We start from the raw sequence: 21,834 nt of genomic DNA on the forward strand, positions 1-21,834 counted from the left end.
TTTGAACTGTGAAATTGAATGTTTCTTCAAATTGTGTCTCCTAATCAGGGTTTATTATAGCCTGGTTAAAACCAGACCATTTAAATAAAACCAGTTGTAACTGAGTTATGGTCTGGCAAAGCTTCATAGACAAATCATTTCCAAAGGGGCGTCACCAACGGACGTAGCTCAAATGCCTCTGGGCGCAATTGGATAGACCTGAAACCAATCAGAGCGATGAAGGAGATGACGTATGCACAGCGACGTTCGTCTGTTATACATAGTTCCCACAGGCCAATTAATGTCACGTGACCTCCCCGGAGACGCCATCTTTGAGGGCATAAGCTGCTCTGTTTACAAAGTTTTACAAGCAAATTTTGAATATTTCTTTCTGTTTATAATGTTACGAAAATCATGAAGAGACAAAGTGACAGAGATTATAAAGAGAATCTATTAACACAAGACAGAGAGAGGTACAATGCGAAAATTTCAGTCATAAATGGTGTGGATCCGTGTAAGGGTTCTTCCATAAAATTTTCAGCAGACATTCATGGAGTCAACAAAGTGTCGGTTTATTGACGGTAACACTTAAGTACTGACACACATTGTGCAAAAGAAAGAAAGAAAAAAACAACAACACTGACTAATAAATGGGACATCAGCACATTACTAAGTTCTGGGTCTCAGATGTTTCTCAGGAATCCCTCACCAGAACTAACCCAGCCACAGAAAATGAAGCCCTTTTAACAAACCAGACCAAACCATTTTACAAATTACAGGGGTCTCACAAAATTCTCATTTTCTTACCTCAAACACAAAAAGGGAAATATATATAAATACATAAACTCGAATAAACAAATCACATTTACCATAAAACAATAATGAAAATACACTTAAACATACACACAAAAACACATCCTTTAAACACATTCGAATTAACAGACGACCCCAACCCATATTGTCCCCAAAACTACATTTCCCATAATTCCCCATCGGATATATAAAGGACACCAGGAAAGACCGCACCCTTTTCAATTCCAAACCTTTGTTCCATGCTGCAGTTATGGATCACGGCGGGACCATGGGTAAGATGTACAAACAAACTTAAATAAAACATTAAACCCATATTTTGGTTGTGGTTTCATTTACTCTAGCGTGCACTCTAGAAATAAATGATTATTGACTTTGTTGCTCTTTGAGATTTAAAATGCTAAAGAGACAACATAGCTTCTCCAGTTCCAAGGTTTGGGTAAATTATATTTAAAGAAACAAAGTAATTACATAGACATTCATAATAGACCAAAAACCCCATTAATTCCTTAGATCAATCGAAATATAAATTTTTGCATACAAAAAATAAAATAAAAATAAACTAGAACCAATTCAAATGAAATGTTCACTCAAGTGTGGCCTTAGCCATCACAATCCGTATGCACTAACGAAGGAAGCACTGAGCACTGATTATGCAGCTTTGCCTCATACAGTATTATCATGTGTAACGTTACCATTATCGTTATTTTTTACACATGTGAGCAATTCCGAGCCTGGAAATCACTGGAGGCGTACAATCAGTTTGTCGAGGGTTGGGTTGGTGACGTTTGCTCAAGTGCAATCAATGGAAAAGTAGTCATCATAGCGAATGTATGTAGCATGATGCTAGATTATCTGTCTATCTGTCTATCTGTGTGTGTGAGTGAGAGAGGCGCAGGCGCGATCGAACAGTGGAAACAATGTTGTTTTTAATACCTCGTCATTATGTTTATACAGGACATCATTCAAACTGCAAAGTGTTAACTTGTTTATCCTCGCCAGCCATAACCTCCGTCGTTGTTCTGACAAAAGCTTAGGGTGTATTCACACCCGGAAAGTCCGATAGTTCACTTGCTTTGGTCCGGACCAAATTATATATATATATATTTTTTTTTTGGTACGGTTCGCTTTCACACTGCTCTTTTTGCAAGTGAACCAAAATTTGTAAACAAAACCACACGTGTGCTAAGGTCGTCCATTCATTGGACAAGGATTCTCAAGTAGGGAAATCAGGAAGTGCAAAAAAGGCTCAGCATGGAGATATTTCGTACTGCAATATTTGTTCTTTTACTAATTTTGTGTTATTCTGTACAAACGCAATATGAAGAAACTAATGAGTATCATATGATGCAATGTCATCATCTATACAATGTTGTAATTCGGATTTTGAGAAGACGACGATGTGCTGCAAGACGGTTCACATGCTCTCATGTGCGCTTACCATGCCATGCTGACTAGGCGCGTTTCCATTACAGATTTGCGCAAAACTTTTGCGATTTTTTCTAAATGTCGATAAAAAAACTATTGCGGCGTTTCCATTAACCGATGTTATGCGACTAAAATGTATTTTTTTCCTCTCGCGATAAGTCATTCCAAAAATCATGGTAACGGATGTTGGTAGGTTTATAGCCTATATCACAGCCACCGCACTAGACATTATTATTATTATTAATGGAAGGAGACGTGGTGTGTTATCCAAGCATTAATGGCAGACCCTTATACTGCGAACGGCACACAGCCTATAGCCTAAGAGTGGCTGTTTCTCCCTCATTTCTGCTCCGAGGTCTTGATTGTGGCATTTCTTTGAGGTTTAATCCAGTATTCCTGTAATTATTGTTTCTTTTATGAATTTAATAAAGAACTCTGTCTCGTATTATGTCCAAACGGTCAGTGTACTTTTGTGTCCATTAGTTTTTCCTTATTTAACCCGTAATTGCAAAACGAAAAATGAATGGTTGTATTTTTAAAACGCAAAGTTAAACACCAAAATTTTTATTAGAACTGTAGGCTACACACCAAATACTGCGCAAAAAAATTAATATCGACGAATTTTCAGATTTTTGTTTATGACTTTTTGCCCCTTTATTAAACATTTAAAATATTGACAAATTAATATGAAAAAAATTAGATTTTACTGGTTTTCTAAGGCCAAATTAGAACCTGGAAATTATATTTTTCCCGCAGTGCTGAATGAGAAGAGCCATATAACCACAGCCTACAGAAAGGGGATTTATAGGCGAGTTATAGGCTATAATAAATGTGTCTGAAAAAATACCAAGATATTTTAATTGTTTATTAATAAAAAATCAGTGTCGGCTAAAACATCTCCATCCCCGCTGTATACGGCGGATGCACCTTTGGAGAGAAATGCACCTTTCATACGGCTTACATAATCAGAAGGTATTAGCTTTCGATTCGAATTTGTTCGTTTTAAAGTGGACATTTCAAGCTTTAGCTTAGGCTATATTTTGTTTCAGTTCTAGCGCTTCAGTTCACGGAGAGCATGAAGCGCGCCTGATTATTTTATTTTACAAAAGCACAACGTTTTCTTGTTATTGTGAGTTTACACAAAGTAGTTGCGAATAATGTATTATTATTTTCTGTATGACCAGAAATGATAGAGTATTTTAAGTTGTTTCCACTGTTGATAGGAAAATGCAAGTGTTCGCGCCCGCGCCCGCTCCTCCGTGCCATCCAGTGCGTGCTCCACACTCCGCACACACACTTGGATATGCGTCAAAATCTTGTTTAGCCTATTTGTGATAATCTTAGCTCAGTATTATGAATGAGATGTGACGAATTGCTTTGTTCCTTTTTTGGATAAAAGCGTCTTCTACATGTGTAGCCTAATAGCCTAAATGTTATAATAATGATGATAATTATTATTATTATCCCCGCGTCTTCTAAGTCAGCTGACTGTAAATGCGCAAAACCTGTTTCCATTGCAGTTTTGCGAAATATTCCTTTTTCGAATTGCCTGAAAAACCTCCTCATGCGAGCGTAAAAACTTTTTTTGCGATAAACGGGAGTTTTTGCGAAATGGACGTGTTTCCATTGAGCGTATTTTCAATTCGCAATTTCAATTTGCGCAATTTGAAGGGTAATGGAAACGCGGCTAGTGGCACTGCACAGAAGACGGATAAGGTATAAAGTTTTCATTCATAGAGAGGGGCTATGTTCATAGCGCAGTGCTTTCTTGCAATTGGGTCGGTTCATGTTCACACCGTAAACGAACCGTACCAGAGTTCGTTTGGAACCGTACCGAGACCACCTCTTCAGCTGGGTCTCGGTTCGGTTGTTTGGTCCGCACCCGAGTTCGATTGCTGTATTCACACCTGCCCAAAAGATCCGCACCAAGGGGGGAAACGAACTAGAGTTCGATTCAATCGAACCAAACAAGGCGGGTGTGAATACACCCTTAGTCTTCTTACATTCATTAAGTCTAAAGATGGGTATACTGTAAAATCCAAATTTAACTGAACCTCCGGCACGATTTGAACATCCATTGACCCAGCAGGAGATGACCATTTTCACTTTTTATCACGAAATTAACTCGTTTCAGCTTCTTCCTCTAATATTCTGCCCACAACATGCCCACAGAAATGGCGCCGGGTTGGCAAATGCCCGTATGTTGTGACGTCATGTAGGAACTATGTATAGAACAACTTCATTTGAATAAAAGAGCAGACACTGATTAGCTACTTGCTCTACGTTTATTTAAAATAACAGCAAGACAACTAGAAGTGAATGTGCTTTCCATTAAATAAATCACACACAGTAAACAAAACCTTAACAAAAAAAAACTTTGCAATGAACTTGGCAATTTAGACGCGCAAACTGGGTGCCGGTGCGGTGAGAGTGAGACGTACATGCTCGGGCAGATTCGGCTTGAAGTCGTTCATCCTCGGACGCGGCGCCGCGCGCGCTGTTACAATAAAAGCCGTGCACACAACCAAGCGAAATGGGGTCTTGCCGGTCTTTTTAGCAAAGGACCTCTTCTCATGCTACCATGGGCTTTTCATTACATACATGCACATGTGAAATTTTAAATAGTTCAAAATTGAATTTATATTGCTTCAATTATATTGCCTTGTTTTTTAGCTTTCCACCATCAGTCTCTCTGTGGAATCAAGTTTTAGTGATTATGTAGTTTCCGATAAAAAAAAGAGAGATGAGGCCAAAAAAACAGGCAGAAGAAAACAATAGTAAATCACAGGAGAAACAGAAGGAAGCATATGCTGAAAAGGTCCAGAAGAAGTCCAAAGACTTGATTTACAATGTTGGTGATGAGGTTTTTCTGATGAATATGAGGAACCATGGAAAAAAAGGAGGAAGGATTGAACCTGACCCTACATCATTGAGAGACTCAGTGGCAAACGTGTCACTTTAAACCATACAGAAGAAGCCAAACTGGAAAAAGGTGCCTGATGACTGTTCTGGTACAGTATCTCAGTCTCCAGTGGGTCTACAGAGAGTAACAGTTCTTGCAAGATGCCTCGTTGCACTGTTGCACCTACACTCAGCCATCAGCATTCTGTGACCAAGGTAAATGATTCTGAGAAGCTCCTTTTTAGGTCATGTTCCAAAAATATTCAAGCTGGCAGTAATAAAACCTCTCATTAAGAAACCGCAATTAGATCCAAATAACCTAGCAAATTACAGACCCATTTCAAATCTTCCATTTATGTCTAAAATACTAGAAAAAATTGTGTCCGCTCAATTGTGCTCTTTCTTGCAAGAAAATGATATCTATGAAAAATTTCAGTCAGGATTCAGACCGCATCATAGCACAGAAACTGCGCTAGTTAAAATTACAAATGATTTACTTTTAGCTTCTGACCAAGGCTGTATCTCAATACTAGTTCTACTCGATCTTAGCGCTGCGTTCGACACTATAGATCACAAAATACTCTTGGATCGACTACAAAACTACACTGGTGTTCAGGGACAGGTATTAAGCTGGTTTAGATCGTACTTATCAGACCGTTACCATTTTGTCTGTTTAAATGGGGAAAAATCGAAGATAACGTCAGTAGACTATGGAGTGCCGCAAGGATCGGTGTTAGGCCCTCTGCTATTCTCAATATATATGCTGCCACTTGGTAATATTATAAGAAAACATGGAATTAATTTCCACTGTTATGCTGATGACACTCAATTATATATTTCATCACGACCAGATGAAAACACTAACTTATCTAAATTGACAGAGTGTCTTAAAGATATAATATGCTGGATGACGTGTAATTTCCTGCTATTAAATTCAGATAAAATGGAGGTATTACTTATTGGTCCAAAGAACTACCCACAAAACCTCTTACAATACAACTTTAAATTAAGATGGATGTCCTGTTACTTTACCCACTACAGTAAAAGACCTGGGTGTTATACTAGACCGCAACTTGTCTTTCGAAAATCATATTTCATATGTTACAAGAACAGACTTTTTCGTAATTAGAAAAATGATTAACAAACTAACTTTGGCTTTCTTTTTCAGTAATGAAGGTCTTGGCAGCAAATGTCACTGGTCAGGTTGAAGCAGTTGTTGGGCCATATAAGCTCTATGACTCTTCTTTTCACTCACTGCAAGGGATGGCTTTCTGATGAAGTAAGTTATTTATTTGTATGCTATGGGTGGCCTTTCTTTCCAATCGGCCGGTTGTCTAAATGACTTATAAACCCAAAACATGATTTTAAGAGTCACCCAATTGAAAAATATTTTTTTCCCCTCACAAAAACAAAGTTTTGTTTGTTTATATTCATGTTTATTTTTCTTAATTTAGGTCATTGATGCATACCTGCACCTGGTTGTTGAAAAACAACAGGTATGTATAGAATGTCTACTTATTTAGGAACAATAATTTAATTTTATATAATTACAAAATGTTTTTTATTTTTTTATTTTTTTTTATTCAGAACCACGTACACCAGCTTTGTGCAGTTGTTGCACGTTTGTTGTTTGCTGGACAGTTCAGCTGCCTGGGGAAGGTAATTTAGCTTTCCAGAATGTAATAATGTAGATATAATTTACGTGTTTTGGAACCATCACAAACTTGTTATTAAACACTTTTCACTGAAGTTTCCCATTGAGGACATTTGGCTGTGGCCTGTGAATGTTGGAGCACATTGGATTCTTGTGGTGCGTGTGTATTTTTCAAAGTACATTGCAAGTGAGATTAAAGAAAATGTTCTTAAATGATCTTGGGCTATTTTCCAATAGAATACTCGTGATTCATTTTAAAGCTAGATGGTGGGAGAGTTCGAGTTAACTAACCAACAGAGCAATTCAAGTTGTTTTGTTTTGTTTGTGATATATTTCACAAATTGTTGTCATGTTAAGTTTCATAGGTAAGAAATGTGTTAGGTAATGCAGGGTCAAAGATGACACACAGCAAGTTTTAAAGTTGTGAGCAGAGAAATAGGCTACACACACACACATAGGCTTTATACTGTATATATATTTCACTGACGAAGGTAAAGCGCCTTTGTTATCTTTATCTCCTGTCTATAATAAAAAAAATATGAGTGGGAACATTTCCAGGTGAAGATAATGAGGAAATTACATTGTATTTCATCACTCCCTTCACCAAGTGCGGTCCAAACGGCTACATAATATCACGCAAGTGCCCTGCTCACTTCAAAGACTCACTTCCATTTGGAATTTGCCCTCAGTATAATGCTACCATTCACTTATGTGTGTTATATTCACCTGCAAATAACTAAATCACTGTGTTGACACTTACCTCATCTCTCTCTCTCAAAGCCTGTCACATCCTAACAATTTCTCCATAATCTGCAGACATACTTTAATGCTTTAGGTCAATAATTTAAAGTTTATTTATTCCATTTGCATAAGTAGTATTTCAGAGATTGAAAGTGTCTATACCAAGCAGCTTCCTGTAGTTGTTAGTGGTGATCTAAAATTATTTCATAACCTTATGATTCGTCAGAGGTGTCTGGAGGAAGGACCCAAGAGCGATAGCAGAATAACAATGTCTTTAATATAACCAAGAAATGCGCCTTGTAGGGCTAGCAACAGAAAGTCTCTCAATATAAGCAGCAAACAAAAGTAACCCTGGGCTGGGCTGGCGGGTCCCGGAGAGACAACGAAGGAAAAAGCAGAGCCCCAGCAGCTGCGGTCAGGAACTCAGGTAAGGAACCCGTCTCTTGTCTTCAATAGCAGGATAACTGGACAGAATATAACTTTAGCGAACACACAATCAGAGAAGCCTGCAGGACAGGACTCACCAAACAAGACAGGACAAGATAAACGGGAGAACAGTCAGACACGTACGTAATTGATAATAATCTGGCAAAGGAGAGGTGGAAGAACGAACAAGAAGTAGGAAGACTAATCAGAGGTAAAGAGGTAGCAGGTGAGAAGGGGATGAATGCAATAGCGATAAATGATGAGACGGCTGGCAGAGAATGAAGAGAGTAATAGTAAATGGGTGTGTCTGCACAGAGGGTGTGTGTGTGTGTGTGTGTGTGAGAGTGAATGAATGAAAGATAATAGCGTGTGTGACCAGAAGAGGGAGACAGAGAAAGGAAGGAGAATACCAGGATCATGACATGATTACATGACATTATATTCTAGAATATCAACATGCCTGATAAACACTCCTTCTGATTAGTGATGGGCAGATCGAGGCTTCGTGAAGCAATGAAACAGTTGAAGCAAACGTGCCATATTGTTTCGAGGCTTCGAATCAATCCGACACCCGTCTCCACGGTGACACCTAGTGGTCACTTGCAGGTGTTGATCTGAAACAACTTTGATTTTTAATACAACGAGCCGAAAAAACCCTGTTTTTTTCTTATTTGTATTTTTATTGTATGTTTTTAATATATGAAGCTTGTAACCTGTAGTCTCTTCACATTGCATAATGTTATTTTGGTCATGAAAAATGAATAAAAGAAATAAAGCCACAATGTCTCACTTTCTTATAGATTTTTATTCAAAAATATAAATTTCTCTGCTGTCGAAGGACTCAGCTTTCTTCTTTTTTTTTACAGTTAATTTCTCCAGCCTTTGAAATTAGTGGATCATGAGTTCTGGGCAAAAACGCATCGTTGAGGTATTTTTTCACTTCCACTGTGGCATCAGGTGTAGCATTGTGTATCATCTGGGTTTCACGGATACGATTATCAAAATGTTCCCATAAACTATCCTGTGTTTCTACTGGTGTTGATGATGATGGGCCTGATGTTGACATTTGTGGCTCTGAATGAAAATGAAAATCTATTATATGCATCTATCTATTAATCTATGTATATATCTAATAATCTATCTATCTATATATCTATCTATCTACCCAGGTAGCAAGCCGACGTTGGCCCAACGTTGGCCCAACGTCTGTTGTTGTGTTGGGCCAACGTTGGGTGCTGACGTTGGCCCAACGTAATTTTGTCCGTTGGGCCAACGTTGGGCCAACCATGTCATTGAACAGTCAGCAGACCTTCTGCCAACCTAAAAACCACTAAAACAACATTGGGCCAACGTTGGGCCAACCATGTTTATGGACAGTCAGCAGACCTTCTGCCAACCTAAAAACCACTAAAACAACATTGGGCCAACGTTGGGCCAACCATGTTTATGGACAGCCAGCAGACCTTCGGCCAACCTAAAAACCACTAAAACAACATTGGGCCAACCATGTCATTGGACAGTCAGCAGACCTTCGCAAACTTATAGCCTAAATAAATAGGTTTACCAACCTTACACTCAAATTTTAAGATTGGGAAATGGCCTATTCATTGTTGAATTGCATTAAGAGACGGCACAACAGACAAACTGAATTGGTTATAAAAATGACCCTTTTTATTGGTAACAAAATGAACTTATTGCAGTTTAATGCAATTAACAACGTGTTGTGGTGCTGTTGTTAAAAAAAAAATATATAAAAATGCAAAGAAAAGTAAAACATAAAGCCAAAGAAATCAACAAGGAACCAAAAAGTGACAAAAAAGGCAGCAAAGAAAATGCAGAAGAAGGCCAAAAAAACCCCACTGAGTGGCTCTGATGATGAAGACGGAGCGGAGGAGGAGAAGTAGCAGCAGCATATACTCCTGTAAAAAAACAAACAAACATACAAACAACTTTTTAGAACATTTAAGATGTGTCGTTCTATATTAATTACACAACCCAAAACAGAAACAGAAAAAAAGATGGGGTATTGTGCAAAATATACAAATAGCAACCAGAAAAACAGAATGTGATCATTTGCGAAAAGGACATAGTCAACATATCAAAATGTTGAAAATTACACATTTGACTCTTAGACTTTGCTGTAATTTCTACAAGTACTTACCACAAAAATGCCCATTAAAATACCATAATTTTCTTTTCTGGTGCATTATGATTTTAACCATTAATTTACAGTGATTTAGTGTATGTTTTTTTTTATTTTTAGTTTGAGACCTAAGCTAAATACTGTGTAACTGAAAGAATATGGTGTTAGTAGTTGAGTGTATAGTTTTAAGGGGGGATAGTATTTATTTCCCGCCAGCAAGAGATTTACATCATGTTGGGGTAGCAAATTTATTATACATCTAGTGTACGCCTAGTAAAGATGAAATACACCTCTGTTTAGTGGTGGGGTTAGACAGAGGAAGAAAAAACAATCATTGGAAGACACTTACATTCACTTTCACAGCTGCTGGAATCTGCTTGAGGGGGAGGCATCTGCTTTTCTGTGTTAAAGAAAAAATATAGTAATTATCAAAATGTAAATTACTTAAAACTTATATATTAATATATATAATAATTAATAGCATATTGGATCAGCCTTAAAAAGGGCTTGTGTACCTTTTTCTGTTGCTCTTTTTTTTCTTCCTCCATTTCGGTCTCCACTATACTTCAGCCAGGTTTTTATTTTTTCCTCGGCTTCCACCACTTTTGCTCCTTGTTTTTTGGCTGCATCTGTCAGCATGAAATTAAAGAAAATTAAACAGAGAAAGGGTTAGCAGAAAGATCATATCTGAGGGTTATTTTGTAGAGTGCTGTATGATTAGTGGATTAATTGGCATTCTTTCATTGACTTGCATTGTATTTTATTCAATGACACATTGTGAAACTGTAAGGGGTTGTTTCCTCTTTTGCTATTTCAAAGTTATGTCTTAGTTTTGAATGTTTTTTAAACATATCACCTATGACAACTTTTGCTAGCAAAAGTGTAGAAAATGGACTCTTCTGTCCTCTCCCTTGCCAATTAAACTTGTTGGCCAACTCATTGGTCATTATTTCTCTCATAATCCTGTGGACAATGTCTTTGGCTGATGTTCCACCCAAGCTGGTAAGATATCTTGTCTATGAAAAAAAATCATGTGTTAAGCAGCAGTAAAACAGGTCTAGATCTCTACATATGTTAGTATTCTTTTAAGTGAAGTAACAGAACATCATTAGAATTTACTAGAGAACGCTGTGTGTCTCTGTTTGACAGGCTATCCTCCAGATCTTTTATGCCTGTCATGCTCCTTATTGGAAAATGAAACTCCTCATTCACAACTTCAGCTGCATTCTCTTTTCGCAAAATGGCCTGAAGGAGGAGTGTATTCTGCCTGACTTGACCTTTTATCTCTTCCAGCATCTGGTAGAGCCGGAGTTCTCTTTCTGAATCAGACAAACATGCGATGCATGTTAGACGTGTTGCTGGCATTAAATTCAAAATGTACTTCCATTTCCCATAAAATAGTCAAATTTGACATTTTCAACATTTGATATGACAACATTTTGACAGTTATGCCTTGTAAAGCGTTTATGAAGGAGATTAAAACTCTCATTTTTCTTCTAAACGGAAAAATGAAACAAACACAACACAGTGATACAGAACATAGAAATATTTAACAGCCTTTAAATCTCCTTTATAAACGCTTTACAAGGCATAACTAGTCCTCACTTTAGATGAGCTCACAAAAATAGTTAACTGACCACTACTAAATGCTTTATAACTACCTGTATTTACTCCATTTACTTACACTTTCTAAGTGATCTTATGAATCACTGACAACTCTTAAATAACTGGTTTGTAAATAATGCTATACTTCATTTAGAAATTATTAATTGATCATTAACAAAGTATGTAAATACAATTATTAAACACATTATAGGTATGCTTATAAATCAAGAAAAAAGCATTTATAGCTGTATTTATAAACTGCTTATTAATGTCTATTAAAGGGATAGTTCGGCCAAAAATGATATTTAAACCATGCATTACTCACCCTCAAGCCGTTCGAGATGCATATGTCAATCTTGTTTCAGACGAACACATTTTCAGTTATTTTAGAAAATGTCTTAGACCCTTCAGTGGATATAATGTGAAGCAATGGGGTCCACCTCCTTCAAGTCCCAAAATGTGCATATATCCTTCACAGAAGTAATCCATCCGGCTCCAGGGGGATAAACGAAGGCCTTATGAGGGTAATCCGTGCAGTTTTGTCGTAAAAATATACATATTTAAAACTTTATAAATGAAAATATCTGACTTCCGGCAACGATCGACGCACGTTCACGGGTGATGTTTTGCTCTGCTCTCTGGCTGCGCGGGCGCGTTCGTTCTACGTCACGACGCTACGTCCTACCTCGTACGCCGACTTCCATCACCCGTGGACGCGCGTCGATCGTTGCCGGAAGTCAGATATTTTCATTTATAAAGTTTTAAATATGTATATTTTTACGACAAAACCGCACGGATTACCCTCATAAGGCCTTCGTTTATCCCCCTGGAGCCGGATGGATTACTTCTGTGAAGGATATATGCACATTTTGGGACTTGAAGGAGGTGGACCCCATTGCTTCACATTATATCCACTGAAGGGTCTAAGACATTTTCTAAAATAACTGAAAATGTGTTCGTCTGAAACAAGATTGACATATGCATCTCGAACGGCTTGAGGGTGAGTAATGCATGGTTTAAATATCATTTTTGGCCGAACTATCCCTTTAATACTTTATAAATGATGAATTAACTGTTTACTCATGCTTAACTAATGATTAATAGTATACAGTTATTATAAAGTGTTACCCAACATTGTCTGTCCTTTTCAAGCTAAATATGATTTTGCAAGATTTGGAATTTTGTTTTTATTTTGCATTTTACATAACGTCCCCAATTAAAAAAAAAAGTGGTTGTAAATCAAAGCACATTGATATTAAGGCTAATTGTCAAAAGCAGGGCTTAAAAGGTTTTTCATTTGAAAATAGTACAACTTAGCCAGGCGAAGCCAGGTTTTATTCTCCTTTTTGGTTACATACATTTTATTTTGTTGCTTGAACAGTTTCTAATCCATGTTAGAGACTAAAAAGGTAATTACAAAAAACTATTGTAAAAGGTTTGGAATAATTCTACGAACCATCTTGTCTTGGTTCAGGGACTGTCACAGCAGGTGCTGATGGTGCAAATGGTGGTATGGCTGGCAAGGTCAGGCTTTTGGCTCCGTTACTGCAGAATTTTTTTTTTTTTGGTCTTTCCATTGTCTCTGCATATGGAACAGTAAGAAACAGAATCAGTACAATGTCAGACATCACAACATTTAGGCCCTACTTCCATCCAGAGCTTCGCTGCGATCTTATACAACAGGAAAGTGACATTTCAACATATCGTCCTCTTGGAATTAAATATAGTTTACTACAACTTAATTTTGACAGAAATGTCAGATATAACCTTATACTGTAATTTCCCAACTATTAGCCGCAGTTTACACATTAATTTTTCTAAATTTCTTCAGGTTAATACATGAGAGCAGTTAATATGGTATTAATGTTTTTTTTACCTTTCATAAAACACTCTCCTGTGGCTTATACACAGGAAATTACTTTAATTCTAAGGGGACCATATTCCCAAGTCTTGGATTTAAGGAATCTGTGGTGACCAGATATGTTGGGAAATGATGCAGTGACCACTGTATGTTTTCGTCTGTACCTGTGTGGAGCCAGCTTGTTGAGGCCTGCACTGGAGGTCTTCCTGAGGCTGTATCCGATGTAAAACCATTTACATATTTTGATGATGGTCTGTTGGACACATTAAGTGTAATCAATTTTTTTAAAAGCTCAGTGCAAATAGGCAGTAGGCTATAAAAGGAGAACAGAGAACAGAGGAAACATACACTCTTTTCCGTACACTGTCCTCATCTGTAGACTCCAAACTGTTGCCTTTACAAAATTTCACCAGCTTTCTTCTGGCTTTTTCATAGGAATCTAAACATAGAAACAAATAACATCACTAAGCCTATTATCTGAACATTTGAAAAGAACTGCTTGGCATAACTCACAAGAAGTATGTTTTATTTTTTGAATAGTTATTTCTCTATATTTCTCAATAATGATTCATAATTAATTTCTCAAAGACTTACCATACTCAGCCACCCATTCAGTTATATATTCGTCCCATTCTTCATCAGGAGTTTCATTTTTTTCAACCGCTTTTCTACATTTTGTAGTGTTATATGGGGGCCAAAAGGAAATTTTTTTGTCGATGCTCAGCCAGTCACTTGGTATTACCTCTGTCTCATTCTTTTCAGTAAAAACAACTATAGAATACATCTATAAAAAACAAAAACAAAAAAAACAATATATCTAGTGTTACAACTATATACATTTATTGAAGCTCTATTAATTACCCAGTGGAAATCTATTTAACTAAAATAATTCCTAGTCTTATTATTACTATTCTTTAGTAATAATAAGGGGGGGGGGGGGTGGCTATTGGGGGAATCAAGCAGTATGCAGTAAAGGATATGCCACAAACCCATCCTTAGACTGTTTCAAAAGTCCTTCTTTTACAGCATGTGTAGGAACAATAGTCAATGACTGCCCAGGTTGTTTCACAAAGGTTATATCAAGACTTGATGAATCAATGGGATAGGTGAAAAATGATGACTTGTTTTGGAATTTAAGACAGACTAGATGTGATGCTTCCTTGTCTTTTAAAATGTTTTTCACTATATAAATATCTCCATTGAACAGAATATAGTTGTCTCCCTCTGATAAACTAATTAAAGTTCCACCATTTACATATTTCTTATACTGTGTAAACTGCTGAGATGTCACATTGTATGGAAAAGGCCCATTCTTATGTTCCTGGTAAAAACCATCCTTGCACACCCTTATTTTAGTTCTGACACTTGCTTTTTCTGACAATCTCCTGATGATCTGTTGAAGGGGCTGGGTAGGGGTCCTAATCAATTTTTTTAATGTGTAGAGAAAGTTCTCAAATGGAAAAGCTGCGAAATTATGCAGCACACCAAACTGCCTTACATCATTGACAAGATGTGTCAGCCCGTGTATGTTATACACAACGTAATTACCATAAACAGATTGAAAACGCTCAACAAATGTGATTAGTAACTTTTCAGCAAAATCACAGTACTGGAGACACAGTGAGGGGCAGCATAATATTCGAATGGCTACATGCAGAAGCATAAAATTGTGGTATAGAACATTCGGCAGATGGTCTTTTAGTGCTACTGGACCAGTGTACAGGAGAAAAGTTCTGAACTCTGTTGCTTTCCACCTATCTACCTCAACAAGGGATCTCCCTTTTCGTGCAAACTCTCTGGGGAGTCTCATGGCAAAGGACATAAGCACTGCAGAAATTAGGCCTATCTGATGAGCACCTAAACGAGTTGGAAGTGGTCCCCTCATCCAAAACCCTATCAACTTTCTCACAACCCCAAGAAAAACCAGATGCATAACATCTAATGGAAATTGGGAGACCATACCAATTCCAACCCTTGTCAACACACTGGTCCCTTTATGGTGAAACTCATCGTCTTTATTAATAAAAGACGTATCTGTCCGTAAAGGTGAATCTACTTCAGGAAAAGTCATGCGATTTTCCGCCCATGTTCCCTCCTGTGTGCATTTTTCACAGCCGTGGTATGCATTGTGGGCTTTAATGTTTTTTACGAAAGCCCTCGCACTTGCATCGCAAACAAAATTTGAAATTTTAATGTCTACACATTTGCCAATTACATCCACACCCTCTAATTTAAGCTTTCCATATTCATTCACAAATGATTCTAGGAACAGATTGACATTCTCTGGTTTTTTAGATCCAAGATATAAAGCGATGACGAATGGTTGCTTTGTTTTGTCTTCCTCTACCAAGCCTAGAATGGGCCAGAACTGCTTATTGCTGCTTTTGAACAAAGGTAGTCCATCAATGTTCACTTGTAAATGAATGGCCTTTGGGAGAGGGTCTATCTGGTTTAACACATGCCTAATGCCTTTCTCCACTCCAAAATAATGCATGGTGCCACCAGCAATCTGCTGGACCTCATAATTAGTTGGAGTGCCTAAAAGAGTACGGGAATCCTTTGGGAGATATGGATGATATTTTCTCAGGATGCCCAACAGCCCATTTAGATGACATTGTGGTATTTGGCTGTCTATTGCCCAACCTCTGATCTCCTCAGCAAGACACTCTGCAGACTCAAATTCGTCATCACTTGAGTCAGTTTCTGTCAGAGCATTTGACCAAAATTCATCAGTCACGTTATCGTCAACATTAAACTCAGTCTCTAACTCGTCTGATTCATAGGACATGGGCCAATCAGATGCAGCATCTAACCACACATCATCAGCAGGGGCGTTTTTTTCCAGGCATATGTTTACGTCGGCTGCGTCAGATTCAGCACTGACGCAAACCTCGCTAAGTATATTGTAAGCCCTCCGCTTTGCCTGACGTTTAAGTGTTCTGTCTGAATAAATGTCTGCAGACATTGTTAGTATGCTGCCAAACAAATAACTACAGCTGATTTCGATTATGTTTAATCTAGACTAGAAAGCTACAATGCTAGCTACAGTATCTAACGTTAACTGTTAGAAGCTAGCAGGCTAACGGTAGATCGTTACGAATGTAAATTATGCTGGCTAAATTATAAGGATAACGTTACATTTACATCAGATAATGCCTTACTAGATAACATATTGATTATTTATATATTAAAACAATATATTGAATCGAGCAGATTACCTTGGACTGGCTGGGTTACCGTTAACGGCTGAAGTGAAGTCTAGAAGAAAGATAACGGTTAAAAGATAACGGAAGATAACGGTAATTCTAAATCAAATAAATTCGAAAATGCACATTAGATGAAAAAAATTAGGCTACAAGCCTGTGCTACAATTTTGCTTGTACAAATACAAGCGTTTGCTACAATTACGATCCATTCTACAAGGTGACATTTCAGCACTTGACAAACGGACAGCGACTCGCTAGGGAGAAACACCAAAGCACACCGATAGCACCCCCAAAAATAATTTCTGGAAGCAATTATATTCAGGCTGTATTCTATGGAAGCCCTGAACCACATGGTGAAGATTTTTTTTTTCCGATCATATCTCGTTATTTCGACATAATAATTGCAGGGACATTCCAGTCTGCAAGCCAAGCGTTCTTATAATGGTTTTCTATGGTAGGAAAATGCTTAATGTGTAGGAACGCGTTGCGTTCATATTCTGTGCTCATCTGATTTTTTTGTACATAGTATAGCCTACTTTATTATGATTTTAGTATCATAACGATTAATAAATGCTTGCACAATTATCCGTGAACTTTATAAATGTTGCAGATATGTTTTACTATGCACAAAAAATGCCTTTCAACTTATGTGTGCAAAATTCTGAATTAAATGTGTGCAGTACTGTAGGCCTACTATATTTTGTAGCCATTAAATATGCGCATTTATTTTCATATTTGTTAAAATATTATAATGGTTTTTTCCCCCATCTATGTTGATTATGAAAAGTGAACAGCATGAGCAAGATAGGATGTGTAATATATCGGGAGACATGGAGTTGGTCAGACAGGATTTTGACCACTTCTTCATTAGGCCTAAGTTTTGTTTTGTAGAAAACCTTTCTTAAAATATGAATTTTGTTTTGTATAAATTGTATCTTAATTTTAATAAAATTTGCATCAACCAATTGCCTGGATTTAATAATAGCAAATATAGCAGACAATTGAATATAATCATGACATGGAGCCGCTGGCGCGGTCACTTATTGCACTTATTGCATTGCTCGTGGAGCGCGTCTCATCATAAATTTTACCGGAACTCAGCGTAGGCCCCTATGCCTCACCAAAAATATATATCTATAGAGAGCTTGAAATGTCTTTAAACAAAACATAAAAAAAAAAAGAAAGAAATAGGCTAGGCTACTCTCTGATTATGTTATCCATGTGCATTTCTCTCTCTAGGCACGTTAACTACGGAGATAGAGATCTTCAACTTCATCTTTTGCAGCAGCTGACACAGAAAACAGTTTAATAAAATATTTTTTTTTTAATAAAAATCAAATTCAATAACAATCAATGCATGTGTGTCACCGGATTTACAAATGCACATCTTGCTTGTTGCACGCACACATGTTTATTGTGATCATTAAAGTAATTGAATATGATATATTGAGTGGCCAAATTTGGCTAATTTATTAAAAGTAGGCTATTTATACATGGCTATATAATTGCACAGCTCACCCGGTCACCCCCGATCTATAGCGTTAAAATTCTCTGGCGCCGCCCTAAGAGTTTTTTTTTTGGACCAAAACAGACGGACCAAACAGTCAATTTTTCAAAAGTCTATTTTTGCCCTAAATGAGCTATGACGGGCCGAATTGATTTAGTCCAAAAAACAACGTCTCTGGTGCTGGGTGGGAAACATAAAACCTAACCCTCATAAAAAGGAGCCAGACACTCTTTTCCCCATGTTTACTGGGAAAGAATGGTAAAACATGAAAATGCTGCATGCATATGTAGGCTAGTGTTTGGCGTTTTCCTGGTAACTGTTCCAGCAAACTTTTATTTGGTTAATTATTAAATTGGGTAAATAGAATTACTTACGTCATCCATATAATCTTTATTTTGTTTTGCAAGACAAGAAAATTACATATTTTTGTTTATAATTAATATTTTTAGTTGTTCGGTGAGTGACGTCATTGGCAATGGACCGGTTGCGCGGTCTTCTTTGTAACCGAAGAACGAGAAAACACTACTTTTTAAAAGTAACTTCCCCAACACTGGTCCTCTGTCAATAAACTGCAGGTATGTTTAACAACAACAATAAGGGGAAAAAAACACTATATCTAACACATTGAGACATACTGGCTATAATATAAATGTAAAAATATGTACTTTTGATGGAATTTAATTTCTTTAATTTAATTTGATGTGGGTGAATGGGAATTTTCATAAATGAGATGCAGGAAGAAATTGATTGTTGTATTACAAGACTTTATTGTATAAACTGCTCTCTCAGAACAGCCTGTGACTGGAGAGAGTCAGCTGAAAGAGAGCGAACCTGAAGGCTTGTGTGTTGATTGTCTGTCCTCTGTCAATAAACTGCAGACGTGGTCCACCGTGTTGTTGGAGTTTCTTTGTGGCCATCGCAGCTGACCATACCAACGTTGTATTTCTGTCAGATAGGTTGGGCCATCGCAGCTGACCATACCAACGTTGGCCCAACGTTGTATTTCTGTTGTATAGGTTGGGCCAACGTAACCAACCAAAATTGAGGTTGGCCCAACGTCTGTTTGCTACCTGGGTATCTATGTATCTATCTATTAATCCATGTATATATCTAATAATCTATCTGTCTATATATATTTCTATCTATGCATCTATCTGTCACTATATGTACTCTGTCTCTCAGTCAGTGACTACGTTTACATGCAGCCAATAACCCGTTCAAAACCGGGATATTAGCAATAACCCGGTCGCGAACGGCCATGTAAACACCGGCAAAAACCCGAATATGCTCATATCCCGGATTTTAAAAACCGGGATATTATACCTGGGGTACCCCTTTTCTAACCCGAATTTTTGGTCATGTAAACGCGCATCGGCATATCCCCATAGTGATGTGTGTTCTGCGCATGTTCTATTCGCAAGGAATCTTGGTCTTTTGAGTAGAGAAACTTCTCGGCGCATACAAAACCCCGCGTGCAGTATACCGGAAGTAAACATGGCGAGACGCAGCACAGCATACTTTTGGAGCGAGGTCAGTAACGTTACCAGCACCAAAGCGCAAACAAAGGCGATCGCTATCTGCCCCGAACTATTCATTATCCGCGTGCTGCTGCTGTTGTTGTTGTCTTTGGATACAGGAAGAAGAATCGGAAATGACGCATATTGCGTCTTAAGGTTGTCCGTACGTCCAGACGCTAACCGCGCGTCGCGTTTACATCGGGATATTGCAATTCCATGTATACAGGAGTAACTCTCTCTGCTCACGCATGTAAACGGGTTATCCCTAATGTTTCAGAAACCCAAATAGTGACCTTAACCCGACCAAAACCCGAAATTTGGCTGCATGTAAACGTAGTCAATGTGTAAATTTAAATGGAATCCTAAATATAACTAAACAAATCGCACTATAAATGTCACTATATCACCAAAAATCCGCTACCTCAAAACCAAACTCCTTTCACAAAAACCCACGATGTGAAAATGCGTTGACTTCACTTTTATACTGTGTGTGATAGTGTGATCTTTCCCGACCGATCTGTCAATCAAACCCTGATTCGGCGGAGCACTCCACCTGATGAAACACTCAGAAGCTTCATTTAGCCGTAGTCACGTGACGTGGGTGTTTTGAATCACGCTTCGGATCAGTGTTTCGAAACATCTGCGCTTCGGGATTTCGCAAAGCTTCGGAACGACTGTTTCGCGTCAGCCATCCCTACTTCTGATTGACCCAATGGGAAATGAACGTTCTTATGAACATAAAATTCTGCGGAACTGGAAGTAACCTTGTTAGAACTGTTTCATCTTTTTTTTCATCCTATTCGATTCTAAACAGTACAAATGTCTCGACGACATCTAGGAATTTTATTTAACTGAGGTGTGATGAGCAAACAGCCCAGTGGCAATTACGGACCCTGAAGCACGACCTGCAGATGGATTCCAGCGGTTGTGGAGTTTTGGGATTGAATGTATGTGTTCATATATTTGCACAAGTGTCTTCAGGTCTGGAAATGTTATAATGAATTGAATTAAATCATCTGTCAATTAATGTTTTAGTGTGCTGAACAATACCTGCTGACAGACGAACGATCAGCAATGTTCAGACTACGCCTGAAGCAGTCAGCTCAGCAGGTCCGACTGCAGAACCGCAGAACCATACGTCATAGCAGTGTGAGGACGACAGCGCCAGCCTGACAGTCTGATGCCGGAAGTGGGCGTGGCCAGGCATTGCGCTACTTCTGTGTTTTAGAACGTTTCAAAGTTTAAAACAATGCTATTATAAATATTTATTTATACGATTTAATTAAACATATGTTTAAGATGTGTATATATATATATATAGTTGTGTGTATACAGGTGAAACTCGAAAAATTAGAATATTGTGCAAAAGTTGTGCAAAATTACATGTAATTCAGTAATTCAAATTAAAAGGTGAAACTAATATATTTAGTATATATATATACATATGCATGATTATATATACATATGCATGATTATACTTTTCAGAGGGCCGACATTTCTGTATTTAAAATCCTTTTTTGTATTGATTTCATGTAATATTCAAATTTTCTGAGATTTTAAATTTGGGGTTTTCATAATCTGTAAGCCATAATTATCAAAATGATAACTTTTGCACGATATTCGAATTTTTCGAGTTTCACCTGTATGTATGTATATATATATATATATATATATATATATATATCAAATATTATAAAATATAATAATTATTTGTCCTATTAACAAAAGACAATATACTACTATTAAAAATGCTTTTCAATTCAATCAAATGTTCAAGCTTTGTTTTAATTTTATGATTATTTTTGTTTAAAGCTTTATTCATTTTATATTGTTAATCATTTGACACAACAAATGGATAAAGTATAATTTTAACTTTTAAAAAACTATTTTGTTAATACTCAACCATTTCACAACTAACACTTTTTTTTCATAGACCAAACAACATAATTCTATAGTGGACTGAAACAAAAATTATTAAATAAATACAATTATTATTTTCCTCTGAAATGGCAAAAGCATCACACACAGATGTACCTGCTCTAAATAGCTAAATAAT

At 37.3% G+C, this 21,834-nt stretch overlaps 1 protein-coding gene across 1 annotated transcript; it reads right to left on the bottom strand.

The window, feature by feature from the left end:
* Positions 1-10,307: 10,307 nt before the first annotated feature.
* LOC130099344 (uncharacterized) lies at positions 10,308-16,838 on the bottom strand. The gene is made up of 9 exons (XM_056265011.1): positions 16,767-16,838; positions 14,143-14,332; positions 13,897-13,987; positions 13,713-13,801; positions 13,144-13,269; positions 11,202-11,401; positions 10,939-11,098; positions 10,598-10,711; positions 10,308-10,482 (listed from the first exon to the last, which is right to left on the bottom strand). The coding sequence occupies exons 2-9, from the start codon at positions 14,330-14,332 to the stop codon at positions 10,391-10,393; spliced, it is 1,062 nt and encodes a 353-aa protein (XP_056120986.1). The 5' UTR covers positions 16,767-16,838; the 3' UTR covers positions 10,308-10,390.
* Between the last annotated feature and the right edge of the window lie 4,996 nt (positions 16,839-21,834).

Source organism: Rhinichthys klamathensis, unplaced genomic scaffold, assembly GCF_029890125.1.
Source record: "Rhinichthys klamathensis goyatoka isolate OS25496 unplaced genomic scaffold, OSU_Roscu_1.1 h1tg000011l_1, whole genome shotgun sequence".
Classification (NCBI taxonomy): Eukaryota; Metazoa; Chordata; class Actinopteri; order Cypriniformes; family Leuciscidae; genus Rhinichthys; species Rhinichthys klamathensis.

Excerpts from the sequence above, each read along its gene's own strand:
- LOC130099344 (XM_056265011.1), bottom strand. The coding sequence starts at position 14,332 with ATGTATTCTATAGTTGTTTTTACTGAAAAGAATGAGACAGAGGTAATA. Across the intron at positions 11,402-13,143 it reads CCCTGAACCAAGACAAGATG|AAAGAGAACTCCGGCTCTAC; the intron begins GTTCGTAGAATT and ends TGTCTGATTCAG. Across the intron at positions 10,483-10,597 it reads AAAAAGAGCAACAGAAAAAG|AAAAGCAGATGCCTCCCCCT; the intron begins GTACACAAGCCC and ends TCTTTAACACAG.